The sequence below is a fragment of the Numida meleagris genome, chromosome 3, assembly GCF_002078875.1.
Source record: "Numida meleagris isolate 19003 breed g44 Domestic line chromosome 3, NumMel1.0, whole genome shotgun sequence".
NCBI classification, from domain to species: Eukaryota; Metazoa; Chordata; class Aves; order Galliformes; family Numididae; genus Numida; species Numida meleagris.
Window position 1 is genome coordinate 2,268,941 of NC_034411.1, and position 25,642 is coordinate 2,294,582.

The 25,642-nt window shown below is 35.9% G+C and overlaps 1 protein-coding gene across 9 annotated transcripts in view; it reads right to left on the reverse strand.

The window, feature by feature from the left end:
* USP34 (ubiquitin specific peptidase 34) overlaps positions 1-25,642 on the reverse strand; it is a 135,820-nt gene that overhangs the window by 67,983 nt on the left and 42,195 nt on the right. For 6 of the 9 annotated variants that reach the window (XM_021393026.1, XM_021393030.1, XM_021393027.1 and 3 more), the window contains 15 exons: positions 22,901-22,962; positions 15,092-15,173; positions 14,903-14,995; positions 12,029-12,154; positions 11,470-11,599; positions 10,433-10,468; positions 9,900-10,030; positions 8,457-9,073; positions 7,671-7,885; positions 5,857-5,972; positions 5,646-5,773; positions 4,463-4,552; positions 2,722-2,817; positions 1,212-1,294; positions 719-873 (listed from right to left, as the gene is read on the reverse strand). In XM_021393026.1, the coding sequence (XP_021248701.1) occupies positions 719-873; positions 1,212-1,294; positions 2,722-2,817; positions 4,463-4,552; positions 5,646-5,773; positions 5,857-5,972; positions 7,671-7,885; positions 8,457-9,073; positions 9,900-10,030; positions 10,433-10,468; positions 11,470-11,599; positions 12,029-12,154; positions 14,903-14,995; positions 15,092-15,173; positions 22,901-22,962 (2,160 nt within the window). Of the gene's footprint in view, positions 1-718; positions 874-1,211; positions 1,295-2,721; positions 2,818-4,462; positions 4,553-5,645; positions 5,774-5,856; positions 5,973-7,670; positions 7,886-8,456; positions 9,074-9,899; positions 10,031-10,432; positions 10,471-11,469; positions 11,600-12,028; positions 12,155-14,902; positions 14,996-15,091; positions 15,174-22,900; positions 22,963-25,642 lie in introns of those variants that run through there. The other 3 variants (XM_021393029.1, XM_021393025.1, XM_021393032.1) reach the window with 2 other exon arrangements.

Sequence of the window (25,642 nt, forward strand, 5' to 3'; positions counted from 1 at the left end):
AATTGACTATCATCAGCTTTAAAAAGCCCCTTTTCTCTATCACTGATTTGGACTGCAACAGTGCTGAAGGAATAAAAATTACTATTGCAACATTAGCTGCTTAAGATATGCAGCTGTTCTGCATATCAGCAGCAGAACAACTCGATAGCACACATGAAACTACTGCGAAAAAAATCATACATTTACAAAAAGCAGACTTTAACTGTGTGATCTTGAAAAAGAACTAGAATACATTACTTACTGTACAGCCTGTTTCAACAGACTATAGTACAATCTGTTTAGACGAATGGGATCCCTTGCAATTAGCTCTACCACAGCATGTTTGTATTTTCAGTGAACATGTGGATGAGATTGAAATGCTTCTCCCAAAGAGGAGAAAAGCTTGACTGCTTGCTTTTGGTCAGATGGCTGTATATTACATGGGAAATTATAGTTTTTTGGTGGCTTTTAAAAAACATTGAAATGCTACCTAGCTTCAGATAAAACACACAAGCTATTTGCAAAGAAACGCTGCAGTAAATATTAGTGCAAAACAATTCATGCCAATCCCTTCCCACCTTCTGTCCAATCAGAAAAAAAAGTCATTTGCATGGCAAGTAGGATCCTCCAATAGTAATGAAGATATATACCTCGTAGAAACCATTTACAATATTTTAAACAGTGCTGATACAGAAAGAAACATTAGAATTATCAAAATTGCAATTAACTCTCTGCGTACCTTTTCCAAGAAAAGATGTTTGTAAGTTTCCATACCCATAGCATGCTGATCTTTACTTCGTACTTGATTCAAGAACCAGTGTAGTGCATCATCATAACATTCAGAATCTTCTACTAAGCAGTGCCACAATATGTCCACTTGTTCTAAACTCAACCCTAAAGTTAGGGAAGCGTTATTAACTATTCCAGTATAACACCAATTACTTAGTAATACTCTACAAAACTCCAAAAAACCCCAGAAAAATCTGAAGAGGCTTTGTCATGACAAGAAGTTTTCAGAAACAGCAGAAGAAAAATGCACCACATACCAATGAGAAACCATACTTTGCCCTTTTCAGAGTTGGCAGTCAGTCAAACTTTTGTCAGGTTTTGCCAACCCACTGAGTAGTGTACCTTTCCCAATGTCATTTTTATTTAAAATATCAATGATTATCAAGAATTATGCAAGCCTTATTGTGAGGTGCTTCTCTGACAAGGTAAGCTAAAATACTTACTGAAATGATCTGGTGATCCTAGAGTTGAGAACACACAAGTCAAGAATTGAAGACGAACCTGAACTTCTGCACTGTGGCTATATCTAGAATTTATATTGGTATAAGAAAGATAGGTTATTTAACTTACTTAGCAATATATAATTGCTTTCTGTCATAACTTTATTCCCACTTATGCATATTCCTCTTAAAAGTATAATTTTTTCTTATAAACTTTTTCTGAACTTGCAGTTCGGTACATAGTCTAGACTTCTGTTAAATACATTACGAAACAAGAAAATGTAGGGGTTTTACAACTTTTTATTTACACCTTTATCTATATTATTCTCATTTTTTGTTTGACTTGCTATTGTTTTTGCATACAGTCCAATTCAAATGTATCATTTTATCACTAGCACCTTGCAGGAGCCTACCTTAATTTTGTTTTCCAACTTTAAAAAGCTGATATTTACACAGTGAAGCCCTGATTATACCTGGTACATGCCCTTTATAAAAACAGTTTCATAACCTACGTAAAAATACCAACTTTATTCCAATTTATAAGCTATAAACTTAATAGTTAAAGGAGTAGAACAATGTACTATCTAGCCTGAATTTAAAGCAGTTCACTTCACTTTCAAGCAGCTTTGGAATTAATTTCTCATGAGAGAAATATCCAATATAATGGCACACACAGGATTAAAAAATTGTCAAAACTGGAATAGTCTAGTCCTCAGGGATTGGGAAGCTAGAAATTTTTATTAGTCATGTGTATACACCTAATTTTAAGCACATATACTGGAAAGTGTGGAGGAGTGTGTTAAAACAGAAGAGCTACTGTAAAGGTTAACAATAACATTAAATTTGAAATATTTGAATAGTTTTATAATATGACACCTGTTTAAATTCCTTTGCATTTCTAAAACCCTCATTTCGTCTGCAAATAAACAATCAAAATCATTTCTAACAAAAATGACAGAAGTTGCTGGGTTTTGTTTTTTTTTTTTTTTTAAGAAAAAAGAAAATATTTTAAATCTAATTATTTGTATAGATCTTTCCCTGTCTAAGCATTTAAAGTCACTACAGAATCACAGAAGTCTGGGCTTCATACAGTTTTAGTCAGTTCTACGGGTGCTGCAAATTTTACATGCCAGGTTATGTACATAATAATATTGCATTGTATACAAATAATGCAACATAGAATCACAGAATGGTTTGGGTTGGAAGGGATTTTTAAGATCACCTAGTTCCAACCCCCTTGCTATAGGTAGGAACACCTCCCACCACACCAGGTTGCTCACAGCCCCATCCAGCCTGGCCCTGAATGCTTCCAGGGAGGGGGCATCCACAACTTCACTGGGCAACCTGTTCCAGTGCCTCACCACCCTCAGAGTAAATAATTTCATCCTAATATCTAGTATCTAGAATGTATATACTTAAGAAAAAAAAATGTTCTCAAAAACACCAGAAGAAGAAAAGCAGTAAAAAATGTTCAAAATCATAAAATACCAAACAAAGTCAGTTGTGTACTTACAATGCATGTTTATGTCGTCCCTCCCTGACTGCCTGGATGTAGTGTACCAAATTATCAAAGAAAAGTTTCATCATGTTAAGTTCCTTTTCTGCCCACCTGTGTAAATTTAGAAGGCAGAATGTGTTACAGCCTGCTTAAAATTACCAGAAAAGCTACAGAAATTAAGACAGCTTTTCAGAAATATGCATACACGTAAGAACAAATTTAATTTTGCATTTTCCATCTACCATAAATTCAAAGGTTTTTTTCACTACAGCACTCTATTTTTCCTTTTCATTCATAAATCTCCCTAACAGAGTTATTGAGGTCTGGCACAGGCTTGACAGAGAACAATCCCTTTGCAGCCCTTGAAAACTGTTCCTAAAGGCCCATATTCAGCAAAAGTCTAAGCCAAAAACTGGACATTTCAATGCCACATCAAAAATATCAAGATATAATGCTGATAAAAGGAGTGATATTACCCAGTACTTCAAACAGTCAATTCTCTACAGTTGGACTGACTAGCTGTTTATTCTAATAAGGAATGCTATGATACATATTTTCACACTTCAAAGACTTTTTATAAACCATACTTTAATACTTAGAAACATTTGATATACAGTCAGAACAAAACCGTTCATTCATAAATACCCTTAATTTGGAAGGGACCTACAAGGATGGATCACTGAATCCAACCCCTGGCTCCACACAGCACCACCTAAAACCCAAACCCTACATCTGAGAGCATTCTCCCAAAGCTCCCTGATCTCCAGCAGCTCACGGCTGTGCCCACTGCCCTGGGGCCCGGTCCATCCCCACAGCCCCCTATGGCAGAGCCTTTCCTTCACCTCCCCTTGGCCCTCCCCTGACATAGCTCGACGCTGTTGCCTTGGGCCCTGTCACTGTCCCCAGAGAGCAGAGCTCCACGCTGCCCCTCCACTCCCTGTAGGAGCTGCAGCCGCCATGAGGCCTCCCCTCAGCCTGCTCTGCTCTGGCCTGCCACTTCTCACACCCCTTCCCTATCTTTGCAGATCTGCATTAGACACTCTAACAGTTTTATGTCCTTTTTATGTTGTGGTGCCCAAACCTGCACCCAGTGCTGGAAGTGAAGCCACACAGCACAGAGCACAGCTGACAACTCCTCCCCTAGTCTGGCTGGCAGTGCTGGGCCAGGTGCCACCAGGGTATTGTAAGTCCTTCTGACTCGAGGACACACTGCTGACTGACTCACATTCAACTTGCCATCAGCCAGAACCCCCAGATCCCCTTCTGCAGGGCTGCTCTCCAGCCTCTTGTCCCCCAGTCTGTATGTACATCCAGAACGGTCCTGCCTCAGCTGTAGAATCCAGCACTTGCTTTTATAAGACTCCATGTGGTTGGTGATTGCCCAGTCCTCTATTTTCTTAAGACCTCTCTGCCCTTGAGGGATTCAAGGGCTCATCATGCTCATCAAGTTACTACAACATTTTACAATATACTGTTACTGCATGTCCAGTACTGTCTGACAAGACCTTGACCGGGTTTGGGGGAAAACAGTAAAAAAAATAAATTAGTCTTCATCTTATTTAAAACAGTGGTGCTCGTTAGGAATAAAACTAGGCCTGAGTGATTAGACAAATTCATACAACTATGCCAGATAACAGGCACGTTATCATGGTAGGTCATTACTAATTTGGATCACACTAGATGAGCAAGCCTCAAAGCAGTCACCTCAATGTTATTATTTCTGCTGTTTTAGTGTGTTTGTAGGGAATCTACTTACATTGTTATCCAATGTGTATCATAACTGCTCCCAAATTGTTGAAACGTACCAAATAACTTTGGAAGAAGACGAAGTGAAACTACTACTGATCTAAAGGAGAGAGAAAAAATGACTTTAATACGACTGTTAAGGAATTGAAATAGCTTTAAAATTACTTTGTGAAGCTCCTGTTCAATGAGCAGCTATGCTAACTGAAAGTATGTGAAAATACCTGCATGAAGTTTTACCAGTTTTCTGTATCTGAACTTCAAATTGTTTATGCATCATACCTTACATAAAGAGCTGTTAGACAAGTATTGACATAAAACAGTATGCATTTCGCTTATTCAAAAGTATCTGTTTCAGAAAGTAAATTCTTATTTTTGAGGTTCATAATACATATCTTTTGAAATTTCAGCAAAATGAATACATTTTTTTCTACAAACGGATGAGAGCAGAAATCAATCTCCTTTAAAACATCGAGGCAGACTAACAGTGGTGTTACTATAGGACTACTGTCTGCAAAAACTCAAGAAGTGCATAAACAGTATGTAGACGTCAACTTTCATGTCTGTAATTTGTATCTTCACATGTCTATTAGTATCTCCACATACTTGTAGATTATCTCACAAATACAGTTCTTAGAGAAAAGGTAACGAGAAACACTGCAGGTGTTTATCCAGCAGCTCACTTGTTGAATCAACAGAATTACCGTTTTGCCTGTCTTTGATCTGTACAATTTTTGCTGGTATTAAAGGAATTAAGGCCAAGGTCTATCTTCATCCTCTAGCTGCTTCTTCACAGAAATTAAATCCCATAATAGACTTGGTGGATAAGAACTTGCCTGTTCATCAGTCACTTAAATGCAAAATTTAAATGCTCAGTTCCAAACGCTTACGCTAAGGCATCTGACTTTGTACTCAACTGCTTAAGATGTGGACTTGATTTTACCAATTGGTAGAAAGGCAGTGACCTCTGCTAGAGGGGAGAACAGACAAATGCAAGAACATGAGAAAATCAGGATGCTGACAGAAGAGAAAAATGGGACATCAGACATATTTGTAGCACTTAAAAAAAATACTTTCATATTTTCACTCCTGTTTCACAACTTGCCTTCCTGTAAAATTAAGTAACTGATATATTCAACTTGGATTTCCTATATGTTGAAAAAAATATAAATGTAAAAAAATATAATTTCAGTTACCTGTTGTTTGCTAAATTTTCTAAGCAGCCTTCAATAAATCTCATTCGAATCTGTCTGTCAGTGAACCAGCATACTAAAGAACAGAGCAGCTTCTCTGCTTCATTTATTAACCCTTCAGAAAGATGAATCTACAGCAAGTAGAAAGAAAGGTCACTGAATAACATATATCTATTTTCTTTAAAAAAGTACTCTTTTCTGGTATTCAACTTACTGCATCTTCATCCTGGACCAGATCCCACAAAAGGGTATTTCCTTTCTTACAAACATTATCCAAATTAATGTCCGTCACTGCACTGCTATTATATTGATGTTTATGAACTGCTGGTCCTGAACAAAATATAAAGACCATTACTGAACAACTAGAAGGAACTCTCTAAACATTATCCCCTCAGTGCCACGAACAACATGCTTTATTTGTACATTTGTCTATTTTCAAGTGCATACAGCAACATAACACTCACAGTCTCTTTCCCATATGATTTCTTAGAAGAAAGACAAAACATCAAGTCAGCAGGGCAGTTAAGATAATATTTACGTGCAACAAATTGGTGCAGGTGTAACAAAAACACTACTTAGCAGATACAGGTGCAATTCCTTTTTCATTTAATTAGATTTAATTCATTTTATTAGATTTATTTCATATAAGTATTTCATATAAGTGTTTCTTAAGCTTTCCTGTAGCACTGTGGACTGAAAGGAGGTATCTTTTTAACTACTATTTGTTGGAAAGCAAAAAAAAAAAAAAGCAGCACATTTCAACAAATTCTTTTCACACACATATCCTAAATCTAACTAAAAACGGGAAAACCAAATAAATTTTATACATGACAGAGTATTAAAGCGTATTATTTTAGAAACTCCTCATGTTTTCATATACAGCGATAGATGTTTACTTTCTTGCATGTGGTCACAGCTGACATCATTCATTTACCTGCTACTAGTTGGCATCATTCATTTATCTACTCTTTGACATTACTTTTGTTTAACAGCAAAGTCAAGCTGCAATTTTAGACTGTGTGCAGAACATTAATTATATGTGCAAAACTCCATGTGTCAAAAATAACCTGCACTGAAGCTTTCAGGCTCAAATAATAATTTGAATCTTCAGTAAAACATACAATATATATGGAAAAAAATACCAATTTACAACATGTTTTAACTAGGAAGTTTTAGTAGCATATCCCACTATGTCACTCAGAAAAAAGCATCTTTCTCAATTTTCAGTGTCTAAAATTATAGCTCAGTTCCAGATAACAAGAAATACTATGTCTAATGAAGAAATGCTCAACCATATTTCAGGAGAAGATACCAGCAGTGCTGCTTTCACTGTCTTCTGGAGAAAAGCAAACTTGGTTCTGCCAGATCAGTGGAAAAAACCCAAATAATTTCAAACCCTTCACTAACCATATCCCCCTCCATCATATTTACAAGGAGGATAAAACAATAAACAAAGCTGCCACAATAGCATATGGAAAGATAACACAATTCTTGCAAAGCTGTATAAATGGCATCTCAAATTGCACCCTGAAGAACAGTGAAAGATTTGTCGGTGAAAGTTAAACTAGCATAAAATGCCCTTCAATGAAAGCTCCTCTAGATATCAAATTGTATTTTAACTCATTTTGCAGAAGTTATCCTTTGTACAGTCCATTACGGTTAATTCATTTAAGATGATAAATGTATGAAATCACTGTAAGATTCACCCACCAGAAGACAAGTCAGGTAAGGTTTCAGGGGAAAACAACGTCATTTCAGTAGCACTTTCCTTTAATAACACTTGTCAGGCCTCTTAGTGCCTTTGTTTAAACTTGCATGAAAAGCCCCAGTAGATATTTAAAAAAGGAAAAAAAAAAAGCTAAACACAGTTGTATCTAACCTGATAAAAAAATGAATCCCTTGGAGAAGTAACTGCTTCTTTTATACACAGTACCACACACGTATGGTTAAAATAATTTGATTATTAAATTTATTGGAGACTACTTCAAAATTATACAACCGTTATTTGGTTTTTTTAATCACTCTTACCTTGACTAAGATGTTCATGATAGATAGAAGCCAGGTTGGGAAGATGCTGCTGAAGATGAGACGTTAGCTCGGCATGTGAATTAATCTGTACAAGCTCTTCTTCACAGCCAGACTCTTCCCCATCAAAGTCAGCCATATTTTTCTCTGATTTCGCACTGACTTGAGAACTACTGCAACTGACATCATCTGCACTGAGCATATCATCAACCATATGCCTGTAAAAGAGGAACATGAGAACTGACAATATCAAGTTCTTTATAGCAGACTAATTAGATAAATGAGAGTTAAAGCATCTTCTAGAAGGAAACTGAAGCATTACTATGCAGTCAACTTATTCAACACATAGTTTAGACATGTATTGCAATACACAACTAAAGTAATTTAAGCAAACTGTTATCTCTCTACAGCTGAAATCAGGCTGAATCATCTGTCTGAACAACAGATCGTCACATACATTTGAGAAACAACTATAAACAAATTAAAGGTCTCTCCATCATCATGACTGTGTTGACTTCTTTAACGTTAGCTAAATAACAGCGTTCTGCATAACATCTTTAACATTATATTAAATATTATTCTACTGATTTAATATAAAAACTTGATAAAAAAACTAGCCACATGAACAAAACAGATTACTATATAACTATCTGTGATAACTATCACGCCTGTCAGACAAAATTATCCAGGAGTATAGCAAAACACACGCTCAGATTTCCGATTTAAATGTTTTGCCAACTTCTTTATTTCTTTTATAGGAGAAATCAGAAGAAATGTAAAGCTACCCACCCATCATGATGATGGTGGTGGTGGTGATGGTGGTGGTGATGCTGGGGACCAATGAACTGCCGACAGTTAAATAATTCATTGCCGATAGTTTCCCCAAGGAAGTCTCCTGTATGAGTTATACAAGAATCTTGAGACCCTTGTGAAATGCGAGCGGTGCTCATCTCCCCCGTCATGTCATGGTCTGTGTCCTCAGCATGGGAACAGGCATCCAGCATTCTAATTCGATTATCCACGGGTGTTACAGAGTCAGTATTAAAAACATGGTCCTTTCCTGTCCCATTATTTGTACTGCTCCTCTCCGACGCCCCTTGTGAATCTCCCAGACAAATGTCTGTTTGTGATTCCAGTTTCCTGCTTCGTATATCTGTGCTCCTACTGTTTTTCTGGGGATTATGATTCCTATCTTCTTCCTCTTCGTCCTCCTCCTCTTTGAGAGCTTCAATATCTGCAATGTCTTCAGACTGCACTTCGCTGCCAGGACTTCCAGCAGACTGGCTTGCATGACTGGAGTTGGCCTCATTACTGGATCCATCACTGTGGCCGCTGCTACTACCAGGACCACTACTGCCATCCTCACCACTGTTTGCTGTCTCATCAGAGCTTCCTTGCATGGATTCCTGATTATTATTTTTTTTTCAGATTGATGGAAAAACAAAACACCATTGAAAATACAAAATCAACATAATCATCATAAGTATTATTCTTCCTTTACAATGACGTGTGTCAGAACTAAAGTTTCCTTCCATTTTTTTCTTTTATTTTACCAGTTCCATTGCCAATAACGAAATGCTCTGTGCAAAACTCAGATTTAAGAACTTAATTTTTCTATAATGGAACTCATAATAGGCTATGCTCTTTGCACAGAATCTTAGAATCACCAAGGTTGGAAAAGACCTTCAAAGATCATCCAGTCCAACAGTCCGTCTATCACCAACAGTTCACACTAAACCATGTCCTTCAATACAACGTCTAAAAGTTTCTTGAACACCTCCAGTGTTGGTGACTCCACCACGTCCCTGGGCAGCCCATTCCAGCGCCTGCCCCCCCTTTCGGAGAAGTAGTATTTCCTAACATCCAACCTGAATCTTGCCTGGTGCAACTTGAGGCCATTGCCTCTTGTCCTATCACTAGTTACCTGAGAGAAGAGGCCGATTACAACCTGTGGCACGCGAACAATACCCCAATACAAGGAGATTAATCTTAATTAAATACAATTTAAACAGAGGAATTCCCCTCCATTTTTTTTTATAGTGCACTTATTCACAGGCAAGGTATAATATAGTCTATGCAGAACAGAAGATTTTAGCTATCCATTGTCCTATTGCAGCTAAGTATATACATTATGTACTTGCTCAACCTTTGAAAAAAATAAAAAGATATTTCCATAGCTAGTCATAGGCAATTCAGCAACAAAATTCACAGACTAAAATTTAACATGCTTACCTCTGTATCTGAAAGTCGCTGCTGTACGTGTTTTGTTCTGTTCATAAGCTGCTCCTCCATTTCAATATCACTGCCTCCACTCTGATGGGTGTCGCTGTTGTCGCTACTCTGAGGGCTGGCTGCTGGTGACCCTAGTTCCAAATCATGTTTCCCAGTTAATTTGCACTATGCGTTAATTGGAATGTATATATTCATAAATCTGCTCCATATGTTGAAATGAAAAACATTCTAACCACAAACATTTGAACAAGGAAGACACAACTCAAACATCCAGAGTACCTCAACACTAAGAATTCGTTTTAGAACACTATGCGTTTTACGACAAAATTCATATCCTGATATCTCTTTGTGCCAGTCTATAAAACAGATATATTTAGTGTCTAATCTGGCCAATTGATGTAATCTTCATTTAATTTTCATAAAAACATATTTTCAAACTTACAGAAGCTTTTCTTCTACCCAAATTCTACAGCTCTATAAAAACATAGCATCAAACGTATAGAATCATGGCATTCTGCTAAAGCTATACTTACAGGGTGAAGGGGCTGCTCTTCTGAGATCCTCTTCTTCTGAAGGAAAAAAGCAGAATGGAAATAAGTAATAAAATTCTTTTTGCCAGTCTATAGCTGTCCATCATTCATAAAAATCAGCGGAAAAGTTAGTTGAACTACAGTATAATGCTCTGGAAGCACCTTTAGTAACAACTGCAGGGAAATACACACTCAAATAGAAAAAAAACACAGAAGTAGCAAGTAATAACAGAAACAAGGTAAAAATCACATAAACTTTTGTAAGATTTGATGCAGCCATAAAACTATAGCTGATAACCAGAACAGAAATAGTTAACTGGTAAGTCAGACTATTCTTTGAATTAAAATAAGAACAAAAGAAAAATACATACTAAGTTAGATATGTAGAGTGGATTTTGTTCATAGTGCCTGGTAGGATGCTGTATTTTGGCTTTGGGAGATAAACACTGTTGATAACACACAAATGTTTTAGTTGTTGCTGAGCAGTGCTGTACAGAGAGCACCAAGGACATTTCACTAGGAAGGGCCAAATTGCTGGGAGAGGACCGAACCGAGACAGCTGACCTAAAGGGCCAAAGGGACATTCCACACAATATTGACATCATGTGGAAAAAACAATACAACTGAGGGGAATTGACTGGGGAAGGCAGCCTCTGCATGGGAACTGGCTGGGCACCAGCCAGTGGTGAGCAAGGATGTTATGCACTGCTTGCTTTGTAAATATATACACACTAAAAAAATATTATTATTTCTCTCTTCCTTTTGTATTAGGAAATACAAATGTTTTTATCTCAACTCATGAGTTCTACTTCCTTCCTCCCCCTCTCTCTTCCCCTGTCCCAGGCTGGAGGAGTGAGCAACAGCTCCACCGAGCTGCCTGCTGGGTTAAACCAGTCGTGCTTTCATCATTATCCTGCTTTATTTTATCTTGTGCTCGAAAAGTATCCCAGCAGGACTTCTTTTTAAAAAAATACTTCAAGTAAGAAGGAGACCACATAAATTAAAACTTTAACTACCATACTGAATGGGATCATACATACCTTTTTTGTTTCCTATAGGTAGATTAGTACTGAGTAAAGATGCGAAAGAGCTTTGTTTTGACAGCTGAGCTTTAGCTGCTAGTGCATTGTTCCACAGTGCCTTTATAAGCATTGATGCCAAATACAGCGTCTACAAAGAAAATCAGGTAACAGTGCCATGAATAAGCAGCAGGTTTTATACACAAAGATACATGGTTAATCTTTCAGTATGCCAATGCTACAAAATAAATGCATCCAAATAAGCAAAGGGAGAAAAAAAGATGAAATACAGTATGGAACATTTTTTAACTTTGTGGATAGACTATTATATATATATTTAATATTTTTATAATATATAATACTATTTATGATTAAGCAGATTTTAAAAGCCTCTGAAAAAATTATAATTCTGAAGCTAGAAAAGCATACTTGAAGAAACATGATAGTTTTACTCATGTACATTCCTCTTTTATGCTTTAGTGAATACTACTTGTGTGCATTCCTTCAGAAAGATAAACACATAGCTCCTAATTAAAGTACTAACATGATTTCTTGTTACAGTGACTTTGTTCACCTTTACCTGCTCAGTGTGAGCGCCCGGATGAAGAGTCGAAACTAGGTTAAGAAGATGCCTAAGTGGGACAGGGTCCAAGTTTTTGATCAAAGAAGGAAACAAATCGTGTATGTAACGACTGCAATGCTTTAGCTACAATGTACAAACAGAGAATATAACAAGTTTCACTGAAAAAAATAAGGATAAAATAGAAAAGATTAAACATCTTCTCTGCACAAATTCTTAAGAAACATTTGTCCAATAGCTCTAAACATCAGACTTGCAATTTTGACTGAATTTTTACATTCTAAAGCATGCAAACTTTAGTGATATCAGGTGTAAAATCACCATATATCTTCTTCAGTTTCAGTTCCAGTAAGAGCTTTGGGCAAAAGAACAAGTTATGTTTGCATTTCAATTTAAATAAAAATCTCAAATATAAGCGTATATGTTAAATCTTGAGGAGAATAGTATTTACAAGGATTAACTGACTAGCGAGTGGTAAATACGAATAAATAAATTAACAGATTAATCTAAGACAGAGAGACCCATCCTGTTTAGGACTTTTCTTTGTCTTTGTGGTAATAGATGTCAAAAAATACGACAGCTAACTACGCTATTTACATATAAACGTGACAGTACGCATAAATATTTCTTAGGTTAAACGCTGCTCATAAGCAAAGAGTTTCATTACGTTCATAAGGATGTTGGTAACTCATGAAGTAAAATAATGTCAGAAGATGCTCTTAGAAAAAAAAAATGTTACTAATGTTGGTTATCACATAAACACCACAAAAGGGTGATTTTTCCCCTTATTTATTCCTTTTACTTTTCCTTCTTGGAATATAAAATATCTATGTAAAGATTTCATGGGGTAGAGGCCCTATCCCATATTTACTGAAACTAGAGTGAAGTTATGCAGGGTCTATACAAGGTTGCATTTAAACATAATGAATATCAGAGAAGTTCTTCAATAATCTGCTTTAATTTGGAGAGTTTTTCTGTCAAACAAATTAGTTGAAAAAGTGAAAAATAAATAGTTCAAGGTCTTGGACTAGATTACCTTTAAATGTCCCTTCCAAGTCTAAGAATTCTATGATTCTCTCAGTCTATACCTGTCATCCTTTTAGATGCTAGATGTTTAAACCTTTTACAAGGCTTAACATAATTCCGACATGAAACATATTTTGAAAATATCAACACATTAAGATGGGCATGCAAACTTTAAAAGAAATATCATACAGATAATTACATTTTTGAAAACAATGTAAGAGAAAAATCTAGAGTGCCAACACTAGTGTGAACTACTGTATGTGTGAGAACAGCAAAGTAGATTCTTAAGTATACATAAGTGCTCTGAAAGTAATGCCTCCTATTTATATCCACAGAAACAACAGATACACAGAGAACAATAACACTATTTGATAGAGCAAATTTGCAGCTGCAAAACACTATTCTTCACACAATCAAAAATTGCTGCGCATTTTTGCCAGCAATGAGCCTGTGTGTGCCGCGCTTGAAATGATCTGCACAGCTATCCAGAACATGGATTGTCCTTCACACCGTTGTCGCCACTGCAGAAACCCACCTACTTACATGCACTGTTAGGTCCCTATTAAACCTTCAGCAAGCGCTTATGAATGTCAGTGGGTGCCATTTTTTCCGCTTGGAGGAATTCAGTGACACACCTTTGCTTCATGCGCACTTCTGTGTCAGCCGCCATTTTGTCAGACTACCCCTCTGCTGCCATCTGACACATGGCAATAAAATGGAACAGAATCTTGTAGAGAAGGTTCAGCCTCTATTGCCATGCCATCAACATCCTCCTCTGACATCGTGAGCCAACACCATAAATTAGGAGGCATTACTGAAATAATTATTAACCTGATCCAGAAAATTGTTGGAGCCTGTTAGAGCGAATGCTATTATAATAAGCATAATAACATTCCAGCTGAATTTCATAATCACAACGGACTACAAAGCTTACAGAATGTTTACAGCAGTATTTGAATGAAACTAAACAGACACTGATACTGCTGAACACAGGAAAAAGAAAAAACCTTCCAACTGTAACTTGTATAGAAGTATGTTCCATAGATCTGTTCAACAAGAGCTATTTTGTTTTGCTGTCCTTCATTTTGCAAGTACTTTTTTCTGGAAAAAATGACAACGAAAATTTGAGGTTTCTTTCTTTTTTGTGTGTGGACATATTTTTGGGTTTTTTTTTTGGTTTGTTTTTTTTTTTTTTGCTTTTAATACATGATAAAGGTAGAATGAAACCAAGGAAAAAGTTTCTACAGTGGGCTATCAGAATGTCTGATAACCATATTCAAATCTCCTAAGGAAAGAGAAACCTCTATAATTCAAAAGAAACAGCATACTAATACATCCAAATTAGTAAAATAACATATTTTTCCAAAGGAAAAAAAGCCTAACAGAGTTTCCAGGCCTACCAAGCAAAAACCAAAATCTTACTGCATTCTGTAGACTTTAACAGCAGCACTGAAGTAAACATGTGAACTTCATTGCTGCAGTTCTTACTGCCTGGTTCTCACCAAGTAGTGAAGTGGAAGTTATACGAAGAGGGAGCAAGGCAACTTACCACAACAGTAAAAGTAGTACATCTACCTTACGATCTCTGTCCCTATTCTTGGTGCAAACACTATGACTTCAATATACAATTTCATTTTTATTGTGCATAAAAATAGCTTAGAAAAATTTAAGCAACTAATGAAAAAAATGAATTATGGAAGTTTCCTAACTCAAAATGCGGTGAGCTAAACGTTACAATCAAGAATGATAAATTCAAGGGACTCAACTTTATGACTGTAAAATAAAATTAACTTGCCATTTTCCAACTTTTGTACCACTCTGGCAATTTTAAAATAAAATTACATATACCTGTGCTGCAGCCCAAATACAGTCTATATGTTGAGTACTAAGTCTCCCTTCGGCTGCAAGAAAATTCAGAATCACTTGGCACTGTTTGATGATCTGTAAAGTGAAAACATATTGAGGAAAGATTTACTAGAACAAGAAATTACTCCTCAATATTTACATTAAAAATAACAGACATAATTTTATACAAACCTCAATGTGTATGTTTGGTCCAAAAATGTGTTCAACTACATTGTTGCTGATAAGCCAGTCTGCAAGCTCTTTTGCAATTGACCTAGAGGTAGGAAAAAAAGGAGGGGGGGAAATATATGTAAAATTGACTTCCTGTAATAAATATCCAGTACTCTTCCTTAGCACACCATTTCTATTAAATTAACTTCTTTAATTGTGGTAAGCATAAAAAAATGTTTTTGAACACAATACTTATTAATTCCCCGTTCTCTGTACTGTTTCTTCAGCAGGAAGACTAATGCCAAACATCAACATTTCCCATTTATCCCCCTAGATTATCAGCAAACATGTAGACATCGATTGTACCAATTTTTTTATTGATCAAAGTTCAAAGACCATGTGAAGACTACTTTCAGATGCCTCACAGGAAGTTTTTGATAAAAACACTGCCATTTCATCTGAGTTTACCACGAAATTCCAAAACAACTATTGAGTTTGCAAATGTAGCTAAAGGCAGGAGTGATGTAAATGATTTTTATAAGAAAAGCACTTGAACATTCTTTAGATTCTCCAGAGTAAACAGCAGTTCATATAGTTTCAAAAACGTATGTATTACACGCTCATACTCACAGATACAGATAGCACACAGATACTTTAAAATCTTCATTTTGTTTCATCCACAGCAATGGGGAACTTTACTCATTGACAACCCATAACAAAATATTCAAACAGAACAAGACAAGGAAAACTGCATTTTCCAAAATAAAAGTTATAGATAAAACTTCCATAACTAACTTCCCAGTCTGGAAACTAGTGTAGAAGTTCCTTTTCATTCCCTCCTTTCAAGCGTTTGTTTATCCAGATTTTGGCACCAGAAAGCAATTAGAGCACATTTCAGTATTTAAAGCACAGTCTCTAATTTAAATGGCCCTGAAATAAAAGCGCTCTGCTACACAAAGAAGAGAGAGGGAGAGAAGGGGTGTCTTAGAGGACTACAGGAATAATTATTTTTTACCACTACTACCTGTGCTGCAAGTACAGCCACTATTATTGTGGATGACAAAGACTGTCAATCTTGGAACCATTAGGAAATGGGTTTCTTTAGGTAAAAAAGGATTGCCTTGTAGGTTTTCAAAACAGAATTCACCTTTTTGGGGCATACTGGCAATTCCACAATTGTTCTGAATTGCCTGTTTGCTACAGATGAATTTCTATACAGTCTTCTTCTATTCTAATAGAAATAGAAATATCAGTGAAATATGGTTTGAAAAAAGTAACGTCCCCAAACAGTTATGAAGTAACTAGTTTACACGATCTGACAATTTGCCAACACTACCATTTATAACTTGCTAATAAACCATGGTAAAGTCGGTATGAGTATCTGCTCAGAAAGGAGCACAAAAAAAGGTACACTGGGTCTGTTTTACTTCTATTTAACTCCCTACAGCCTCATTTAATAAATAATTTAATAAAATTAACCATTTCTCATAAAACTTCAAAGACACCCACCCCAAACCAAGCTTCAAGGTATGCTTTTTACACATTCATTCAGAATTTGGCTTTTGAACAAAATCTGAAGGAACGTTTTCAGGTGGGTGTTGTGATCACACAGATTTTACAGCCGAAGTTGTTATTCAATTGAATATATCTACTGGTATCCCTTAAAGACCAAAATGGCTCTAAACAATGCTCTTAGCCATCTTTCCCCATGTTGACAAGAAGCGACTATCGTGGTATTGTCCATATAGCTCCTGAGCTTGTAGCCCTGTGACTTTTCATGTTGTTAGACTGCTAATCTTGGCATCACCTGCAAGACTAGAGGAATAGAAAACAGTGCTCACAGATAGGTTTATTTATGAGATGTGAGTAATCAGTTTAATTTTTATGTGAGAAAAATGCTTTTTTACTCTTGTTTCATATGCAAACTGCATGGTAGCAAAATACATGAATTTGTTACTGATGAAGAGCCAACCAACGTAAGGACCATGCTGCCTTCCAAGAAGTAATAAGCCTACAGTGCATACGCAGTCATAAGGAGCTGTGATGGAATTCAAAATCAAAAATTACCATTTGTCATACATTACAGTTTTCCAGCCCACACTCTTGAAAGCTGAATGTAGCTTGCAAAAACACTCCCTCCTTCACAGCCTGTCTGCTTCCAGTTTAACTCTTAATGCTTTGTACTGCTTTTCCACTACTGTGGTAGAAAGGATCCTGCTACATGACCAACACCCAGCCAAAAAGCATCAGTTTTCATTCTGCTCCCATAAAAGGTAGACAGACCTGGCCACATGACTGAACACCCACTGGATGTAGGAGACCTGAATGGAGACATTTCTGAGTATAAAATGTGAAGAAAAAAAAAAAAAAACACCTCTGTAAGATGCTTCAGAGTTAACACCAGAGTTATAAGTCAACTGAAGTAACTTTCTTCCAGCACCACGTAGCTTATTCTTGGATCTGGATTGTTAGACCTGTATCCTTGAGAACAATCCCCAGGTGAACACTGCTAGATTCACCAGGCATCGCTAATACAAAAGGACACAAGACAACACTGCTCAGTGTGACACAATATCCATTAGACATTGTGTCCGGAGTTACACGTTGTATTCTGGCTACTGCAAAGGTAAGAATGAGAACTCTTTCTCGAGTTGGTTCCTATGCATTTTACTAAATTAGTATGACAACTCTTTATCTCTAGCCTGCAACAGTTTTCTTCTGAGAAATAATGGATTACTCTTTTGAAGGAATGCCCTTTTTTAATACACGTATTTGCAAAGATAAAAAACCATTCTAGTAGGGAGCTCGACTGTGCGAAAATAACACCTACAATTTAGGAAAGTAAATAACCATTTTTTACAGACTTGTTGAGGATGACCATGAACAAGAGGATCCTTGTGAAAGACAAAACGCGTTGCCCTGAGAGAACTGTTCCTCTGAGGAAACTTTGCTGAAGGCACACCCATCACTAAATATATTGCATTTTGACAAAGAAGCTATTAGCTGCATGAAGAATTTTGTTCTCTAGTATACTAAGAAATATATTCACGAAAAAGGTTCAAGATTCACCAAAAAAGCTAATTTCAGTGTAAATGTAGCATGTCTGACTTATTTCCAGAACACTTCCATTTCACAGAAGATGTTTTTGTCTAGTGGTTTTCCTTGAATATGTTTCTTCACTTGAAAGCAGACAGAACACCTTAACTCACAAGCCATTTCAGAACCTCACACAAACAAAAAAGCAGAGCAACCTTTAACAACTTCTTACAAGAAAACTTAAAAGTATAATCTTCAGTATTTTTCATTCATAGTTTCATTTCAATTTACAGCTATGTTAAAATTCCTGTAATATAGTCCATATTCTTCAAAGGAAAGAAGTATTTTTTCATAGAGTGATTTGCAGATTATTATATGACTACTACATGATATCACTACAAGACAGACAATCTAGCAGGAACTCTATTTTCAGTAAAAATATGCTCAAAGTTACTGACAAGGTTACATATATATTTTTTCTTCATACTAAAGGAAACAGTGAAAGACATGCATTACAATCAAGGTACAGGTATGCTCTTCCCTCTTAATATGAAAGCAGCTGCACAAAGAACTGTTCTACAAACAATATATTTAAGCCCTTGACACTTAAGCAGTGAAAGCATTCATCTTTGTAAGAACACGTATCAGCTATCTGGATTTAGTAACTGGGACCACAAAAGGAAAAGGCAAAAGGAGAAAATGAAGTGAAGGGAGCAGACATGCTAGTTTGTCTCTATATCTTTCTCCTGCTGGAAATCTACACAAAATATTAGGCTAGACAACCTCCAGGCTTCATTAATTTCTCCCTAGACTTTTAACAGAAGTCACAATCAATTCATGTCTTTTTAAAACAGATGTTTTAGTTCCAAGAAATTAAACTCCAGCACTTGTAACATTAATTTGTCTAGGCATCCCATGAGACTTTGGAGAAAAGAGCAGAAGTGTCAGTTTCTGATAAAATCTGTTGTTTCTGAACTGCATTTACAAAAGATGAGTATTAATACTTGAATTCCGTTCACTGCTGTAAATAAATCCAGAAGGAAACTACAGCGTACACATTTCCTGGGAGCTCTTAAAGAATGCCTCCCTAAAGGAAGACTGTGTTAAAATCCTACAAACATTTTAAGCTAAGGCTGAGGTGCAGTACTTGATAACCACAGGATCATCAGCAAAGTAACCCCCCAAAAAAAATCTTATTTACCCAACCAGTCAATTCCCATCACAATCAACCACGCAACTGCGGAAATACACCAGCTCAGTACTGGATAAAATACAGCAACGTTTTTGAAAAATATAACATAAAACCTCAAAAAAACAAAGCAACAACAAGTAGCTTTCAAAGGATGAACGCTAACATTTCTTGACTAAATCACTGAAATACAGTCTACAAAAATAATCACAAATGGGAAGCGCTGATCTTAATTATTTAGGATTGGAAATGTAAACAGCGTATAGTAGGCACTTTCCCAACAGACATCCAAGTATGTTTTTGTTTATCAGCATACATCTTTCTACTTGACACCTTGCAAGCACCAAAAACATAACACAGTTAAACTACAATGTATGCCACTAGAAAGAAACATTAAGAGAGCTGAGTAACTATACTACTATTCTATTATTGGAGAAAGCCCGAGAAGATCCATGTAAAATGTGGAAATAGAGAGCGGGGGAAGCGGTATTTAAAATCATGTTGCTATGAACTCAGCTGGTGAGCCAAGGCAAAATACAAGAAAGCAACTCAACACAAACTAAGAAAATAGTAGCGAAAGGTAAAACCAACACAAAACTTGCTGTTTAATACCTCTTTAAGAAAAAACGAGGGAAGAGAAAGAACAAACAATTTACATCTTTATGTTGACAGGTGATGTGAATTTTTAGTGAGGGCAACCGGGTTCTAAAATGAGGAGGGAGGTCATTTCAACATCAACCTGAATTCCAAAACTCAAATTCTTGGCCTGCCAAGTGAAAATCAAAACAAAATATCTATACTGCTATTTTCACAAACCAAGTCTCCTCAATAAGGAAAAAAAAGAATACCTTCTCCTCTTTAGTCCAAATAGCACAAATAATCATTCCCTCCATGAAGGAAATGACCATTTTTCAGAAAGTGACATCAGCCAAATAGTTTTAGAAATCACTATTCAAAGACATGAAGACTCTTCTGTTCAATCTCTGGTAAATTTCATACGCTTCAGTACCATAGACAGTGCTCTGATGCCAAAAATCAGATTCTATCTTAAGAGGTGGGAACAGCTAAATGAAAGGTATATTTCTGACGGATGAAGTTGAGTCAGCAAGACACTGCACACAGCTGGACACAGCACAAACCCTCAGCCCTGCGGAAGACAGTCAAGTAAACTAAATGTAAAAAGACATACAAATATCTACAGCTAGAGAACAGATTTCCCTTAGTTTTCTGCTGTGTTCCAGTGAAAGCTGTGAAATCCAGTGTTTTCCCTAGGCAGAAAATGCTTTAGCAGGTAAAGGCGGGAAGCTACTGTTGCAAAACATTTGCAAAAAAATTCTGACACTTCCATACAAAAGGAAGAGCTAGAACTACCTTGTAGCTCTTAAGAAAAAAAAAATACAAAAAGATACCTCCCGCAAACCCACCTTATCAAGATACAGAAGCAGAAATCCCAAAGGTTGACAGTTCCAAATGCATCTGGAAAAGTCAAAACACATAATGGGGATGACCATAATGGAAAACATCTTTCTTTGATAAATCTGCAGAGGCTACAAAGGTACAAAATAAATCAGACTTCTCTTCTCCTCTGACTAAGGAAAAAAAAAAATAGGATTGAAAAGCTTTCCTTTTGCTGCTCATTCAATCACTGCCAATTTTGTAAGCGCTTCCTGATCCAAAAATTTCTCATGAAGAGAGTCTAGTGAGAGAGAAGCTATGTACTGAATGAACTGCAGAAGAAAGACATTTTCCCCATCCTTCTGTGCCAACCATTTGTGATTTTTTGGCCTGCAAAATACCAGGATAAGTGATTCCAAAAGACACGTGAAGACAAGCAGCAACACTTGGTATTGATCTGTACCCAACTTTTCAGGTAAAACATCAGAATGACTGGAATTCGGATTAGAAAAAACCCACATACTACAAACACGGAAAAGAAGGTCTTCTGTTCACGAAGCATTCTTTTCAAACGACAGGCTTACAGATGCCCTTGCCAAGAAAGTAATATCCCAAATGAGAACAGCTTTAAGATAACTGATCTTTTTCCACAGAACATCTGCTCTTCTTCAGGGAAATTTAACACCCTATTTTTTCCTTTTTAGTGTTCCTCAATTTGTTACTACTTGTTAAACATTTCACTCACAATGCATTTCAGAAGATAAACTAACTAAGAAACAGCTCAGTTTCAGATTTTTAGCACGAAGCGAGGAGGAGAAAGCATGGATAGAACAGGTTTGCCTGTCCCAGAGTAACAATATACCATAAAATGGCAGTACAAGATTGAAAATACCCCAGTCAACCAAGCCACCTCACTTAAATCTTAAAATCTTCATACTGCATAATGTAAAAGCTAGTTCTACTCCTGCAGTATTTACTTCTACTGATACAGAACAAAAGGCTTCGGAAAAAACCCACACCTCCCAGGGCACAAATAACACACGTTTATTAGAATAATGCAAATATTGAGAAATGTACATGAGCTTAATGAAATTGTATTCAGGTTTCATCAAATTATAGTGAGATATTTACTTCATACTTGAAGTTAATTCTATTTAATTTTTTTTCTGACACTATTCACTTTTAAATACATGGATACCATGGACTCGTTCACCTATTCATTTAATGATGAATGACTTGAAAAAAAAAAAAGATTGCAAGCAGCTAATTGTTTTGTATTCTCAAGGTATTTTCACATTTTTCTGGAAGCAAAAATATCAGAGGTTCTGATTCCTTCTTTTTAGAATATCAACTTATTAACACAAATTCCACTTAAAACATTCAAGTTGCTATTCACATGAAGTCTCCAGCATGGCAGTCTTGACCGCTGCTACAGTTGAATAAGCAAGTGTTAAAAAAAACCCAACTAACCGCATAAAGAAAAGCAAGCCAAATGCTGCTGTCACACTCATCATCATTAACAAGGAAAAGATACTGGAGAGTGTGTGTATCTAGTGAAACAAGATGAACACATGGATACGACCCCTAAGATAAATGTAAAGTACGTATCACAAGTCTAAATCACAAACAGTTCTAACATTAAGTTTGAAGCTGTCCAAACGTAACACATTTCCTTTCTGGAACACAATCCCATCCATGAAACTTCACAAAGATTTATAGGAGTCATGTTTAAAATTGTTAAGCTCCCGGATTTCGAAAAAAAAAACCAACAAAAAACCAAACCACAGTTCTAAAAGCATTGTCTCACAAACTCCTTGGAAAACTAGCGACAAGAATGGGTGCCAGTGATGGCAAAACAAATCTTAGTATTAGAAGCAATGAGATGGCAGCAAAAATATTACTTGGATGTGTGTTAGCTAGTTCATATTTATAACTTCAGAACTGTTACAGGTATTTATTATTTTATAATCTACATTTTTCTAAAGGTCACCTTATCTCCTTCAAAAAAACAGTGAAACAAATCCACAAATATTTAGTAATACTTTCAAAATTACCATTTAAAACATTTATTACACCCTTGATTAGAATATTTCTCATAAACACCTCAGATTATTACTCAGATTATTCCCAATGTTCTAAATCCATAACAATACAGAATAACTGCAATCATATAGTGCACTTTAAGTATTCATAATAATGTTCCTACTTACGTTTCTGTGTCTGAAACTAATGACTCATTATTACAGACATCATTGAAGGTATGAAGTTGATTCTATAGTTAGAAAAAGGAAGAAAAAAATATTATCTAAATATGTTGTAGTTCTCTTATATTTATAAATAATATTAGGGACAGAAAACACATCTTTATAATATTTTCAGTGCTTTTAAACAAACCCCCTTGACAAAAATTTAAACAACATGCATTCAGGAAAGCAAATGTGATTGGTTTTATTTAGTTTTTTAAAAATCAACAATTCCTTTAATAAACCAATTAAACAGTGTTAGGAAACTGTCTTCAACAGGAATCAAATCAAGGCATCTAGTAGTAATTCTGCATGTAGCTCTTCATGAGAAATGAAACACACACTCTTAACTTAGGCCTTAGGATGAGTTTCTGTATGTTCTGGTAATGTAACAAAAAAAAAGTCTACAAAGCCAGAGTATTATAATTACAATATTTATAAAAATAATTGAGTTTTTTTTTCCAAGATGTCCCAAAGAAAAGAAAAACCTGTTAAAGGATCACATCTCTCATGTTTTGTCTCATGTTTATAAAACACCTCAGTAAATATATCCACGAACCAAAACCTTTTCTGACTGTACACTAATTGTAATTCTGATCAGGTTGCCAAAATTCAGTGTTAATATCCTTGAAAGCTGAGAATTCTGAAAAGTTATAGTTGATAGTTGATAGTCAGCTAGTTTGTTGTTAAATTGCAATGCCTTACTCTATTTACAGGAAAGCAGTTTTATTTATTACAAAAGTGTATTAACTCCATGCTCATGCTCTTTCCTCATCTCACCATCAAGTTATTTAAACCCTGTCCTACTGTTAACTAAAAGAGATTGAAATAATTTGGGCCAGAATAGCTTGTGGGAATTATTGCATTAGTATCATTTATAAGAAGACAAAGCTGTCTCTAGAAGCACGAGCCCACTACCATCACCTCTAACTTCATTCCACGCAGCACGAGAAAAGTGAACTCAGTACCTGAAGGTCATGATGGAGGAGGATGACAGAGTAAACGAGCAGAATTGGAATTTTAAAATCAAAACTACACACAGATTTCACAAGCATGTTTTGCTGAAACTACGGGCCGTAAATTCCAGGACTGTCAATTACACAGACTAAACAAGCTTTTTATGCACCTTCAAACATTTGGAATTTCTCTAGCATTTAGAAGGGCTTTCCATAAGAAACTCCTCTGGAGATGTGCTCTCAAAGCAAATCATGAAATAGCTGTAATTATCTACTGTACAACTTGACATTATTGGGTGAAACCATACTGGTTTTCTTCTATGTCTGTAAGCTAAGGACTCTTAATAAAAAATACTAATTTCAAGTGACAAAAAAAAATTCCCATGGAAATTCCTCTTTCCCTCAGCTTCAACTTTCCAGAAACACAGGTGGCTCTGTTTCCAATTATTTACATGAACATGACATTTTAAACATCTAAAATTATCTAATAAGGCTTATCTGTTGTCTTGCCATCAAAAAATAAAAAGGCACTGCAATGGAATTTTTGAAATTCAAATCAAACTTTCACTTAACTTCATCAGAAGTGTTATTCTGTTCTTTCCTGAAACAACTCAAGCTCACGCTCTCCACAATTCTGGAGGGAGCTGACCTCCTTCAGGCTGTACACAAATATTTATGCCTAATCCCCAAAATTTTAACAGGGAAAAAAAAAATGTTTTTTAAGAAACAAAATTGAAAATGAGTAAAAATTAATGAGACGTGAAAGCTGGACTATACAATGATTAACATGTAAGTTATTAAGTTATTTTCAAATGAAACACAGTTAGGAGTGGAAAAATACAGGGACAGAACTTAACAAACAAGTTGCTATGACTGATTAGAATTGGGTCAAATGAAGTGAAAGGTCACTGGAGTTTCTGAATACTAATGTTCCATCTGAACACGTTTTCAGAGTTATCAGAGAGTGAAAGAGTAACAAAGTATGACTAATACCAATTTTAAATCTATGGTCACACCTTGACTCAAATTTCCCATGCAGAATCCTTATCCAAAGGAATTTTGGCAAAAGGTGATTTTTTGTATTTGCAGGTTCATACGATTTGAACAACTAAAGATTTAGATCACTGACATAACAGCACAATGCTAAGTTCAAACGGGAAAGTGATGCACCACCTTATTCTCACTCACCCGGTAGGTTATTTTCACTTCATGTTATGTTACCATTAAATGTCTAAGAGAATAACACTTTTCTATTTTCTATGATACGTGAAAGTCTAAGAAACTGAAGAGACCTCTGCTCAGACACTCAATCCATCTAATAAAGATGAATTAGTTACCGAGTACAGCAGAAGGAAAGCAAAGAAAGCTAAGAACAGAAAGCAATATCCCTAGCTACCTGTGTGTCAAGACCCAGCCACCAAAGCAAATTAAACTTTCTACGTAGGAAAACAATGCAGGAAGAAATAAATGTGCACTGTTCAAGTTTTGTACTGATTTTTTTTTTCCTGGGAAAATCCTATAATGCTACATTTCTATTTTCACTAAAAACATGGAAAAGAAAGAATGCTCAGATGAGCTAGGAATATTTATTTTCACACATTTAAGTTAATTTCTAACTAACTAGAAGAACCTGGGAAAAAAGAAGTAATAGAAGAGAGAGAAGAGGGGAATTAGGAACTGAATGACAGGGAGATGAAACTGAAGAGGAGCAAGGTAAAAACTTCTGGCATATCTTGGTTTTCTCTAGCTATTT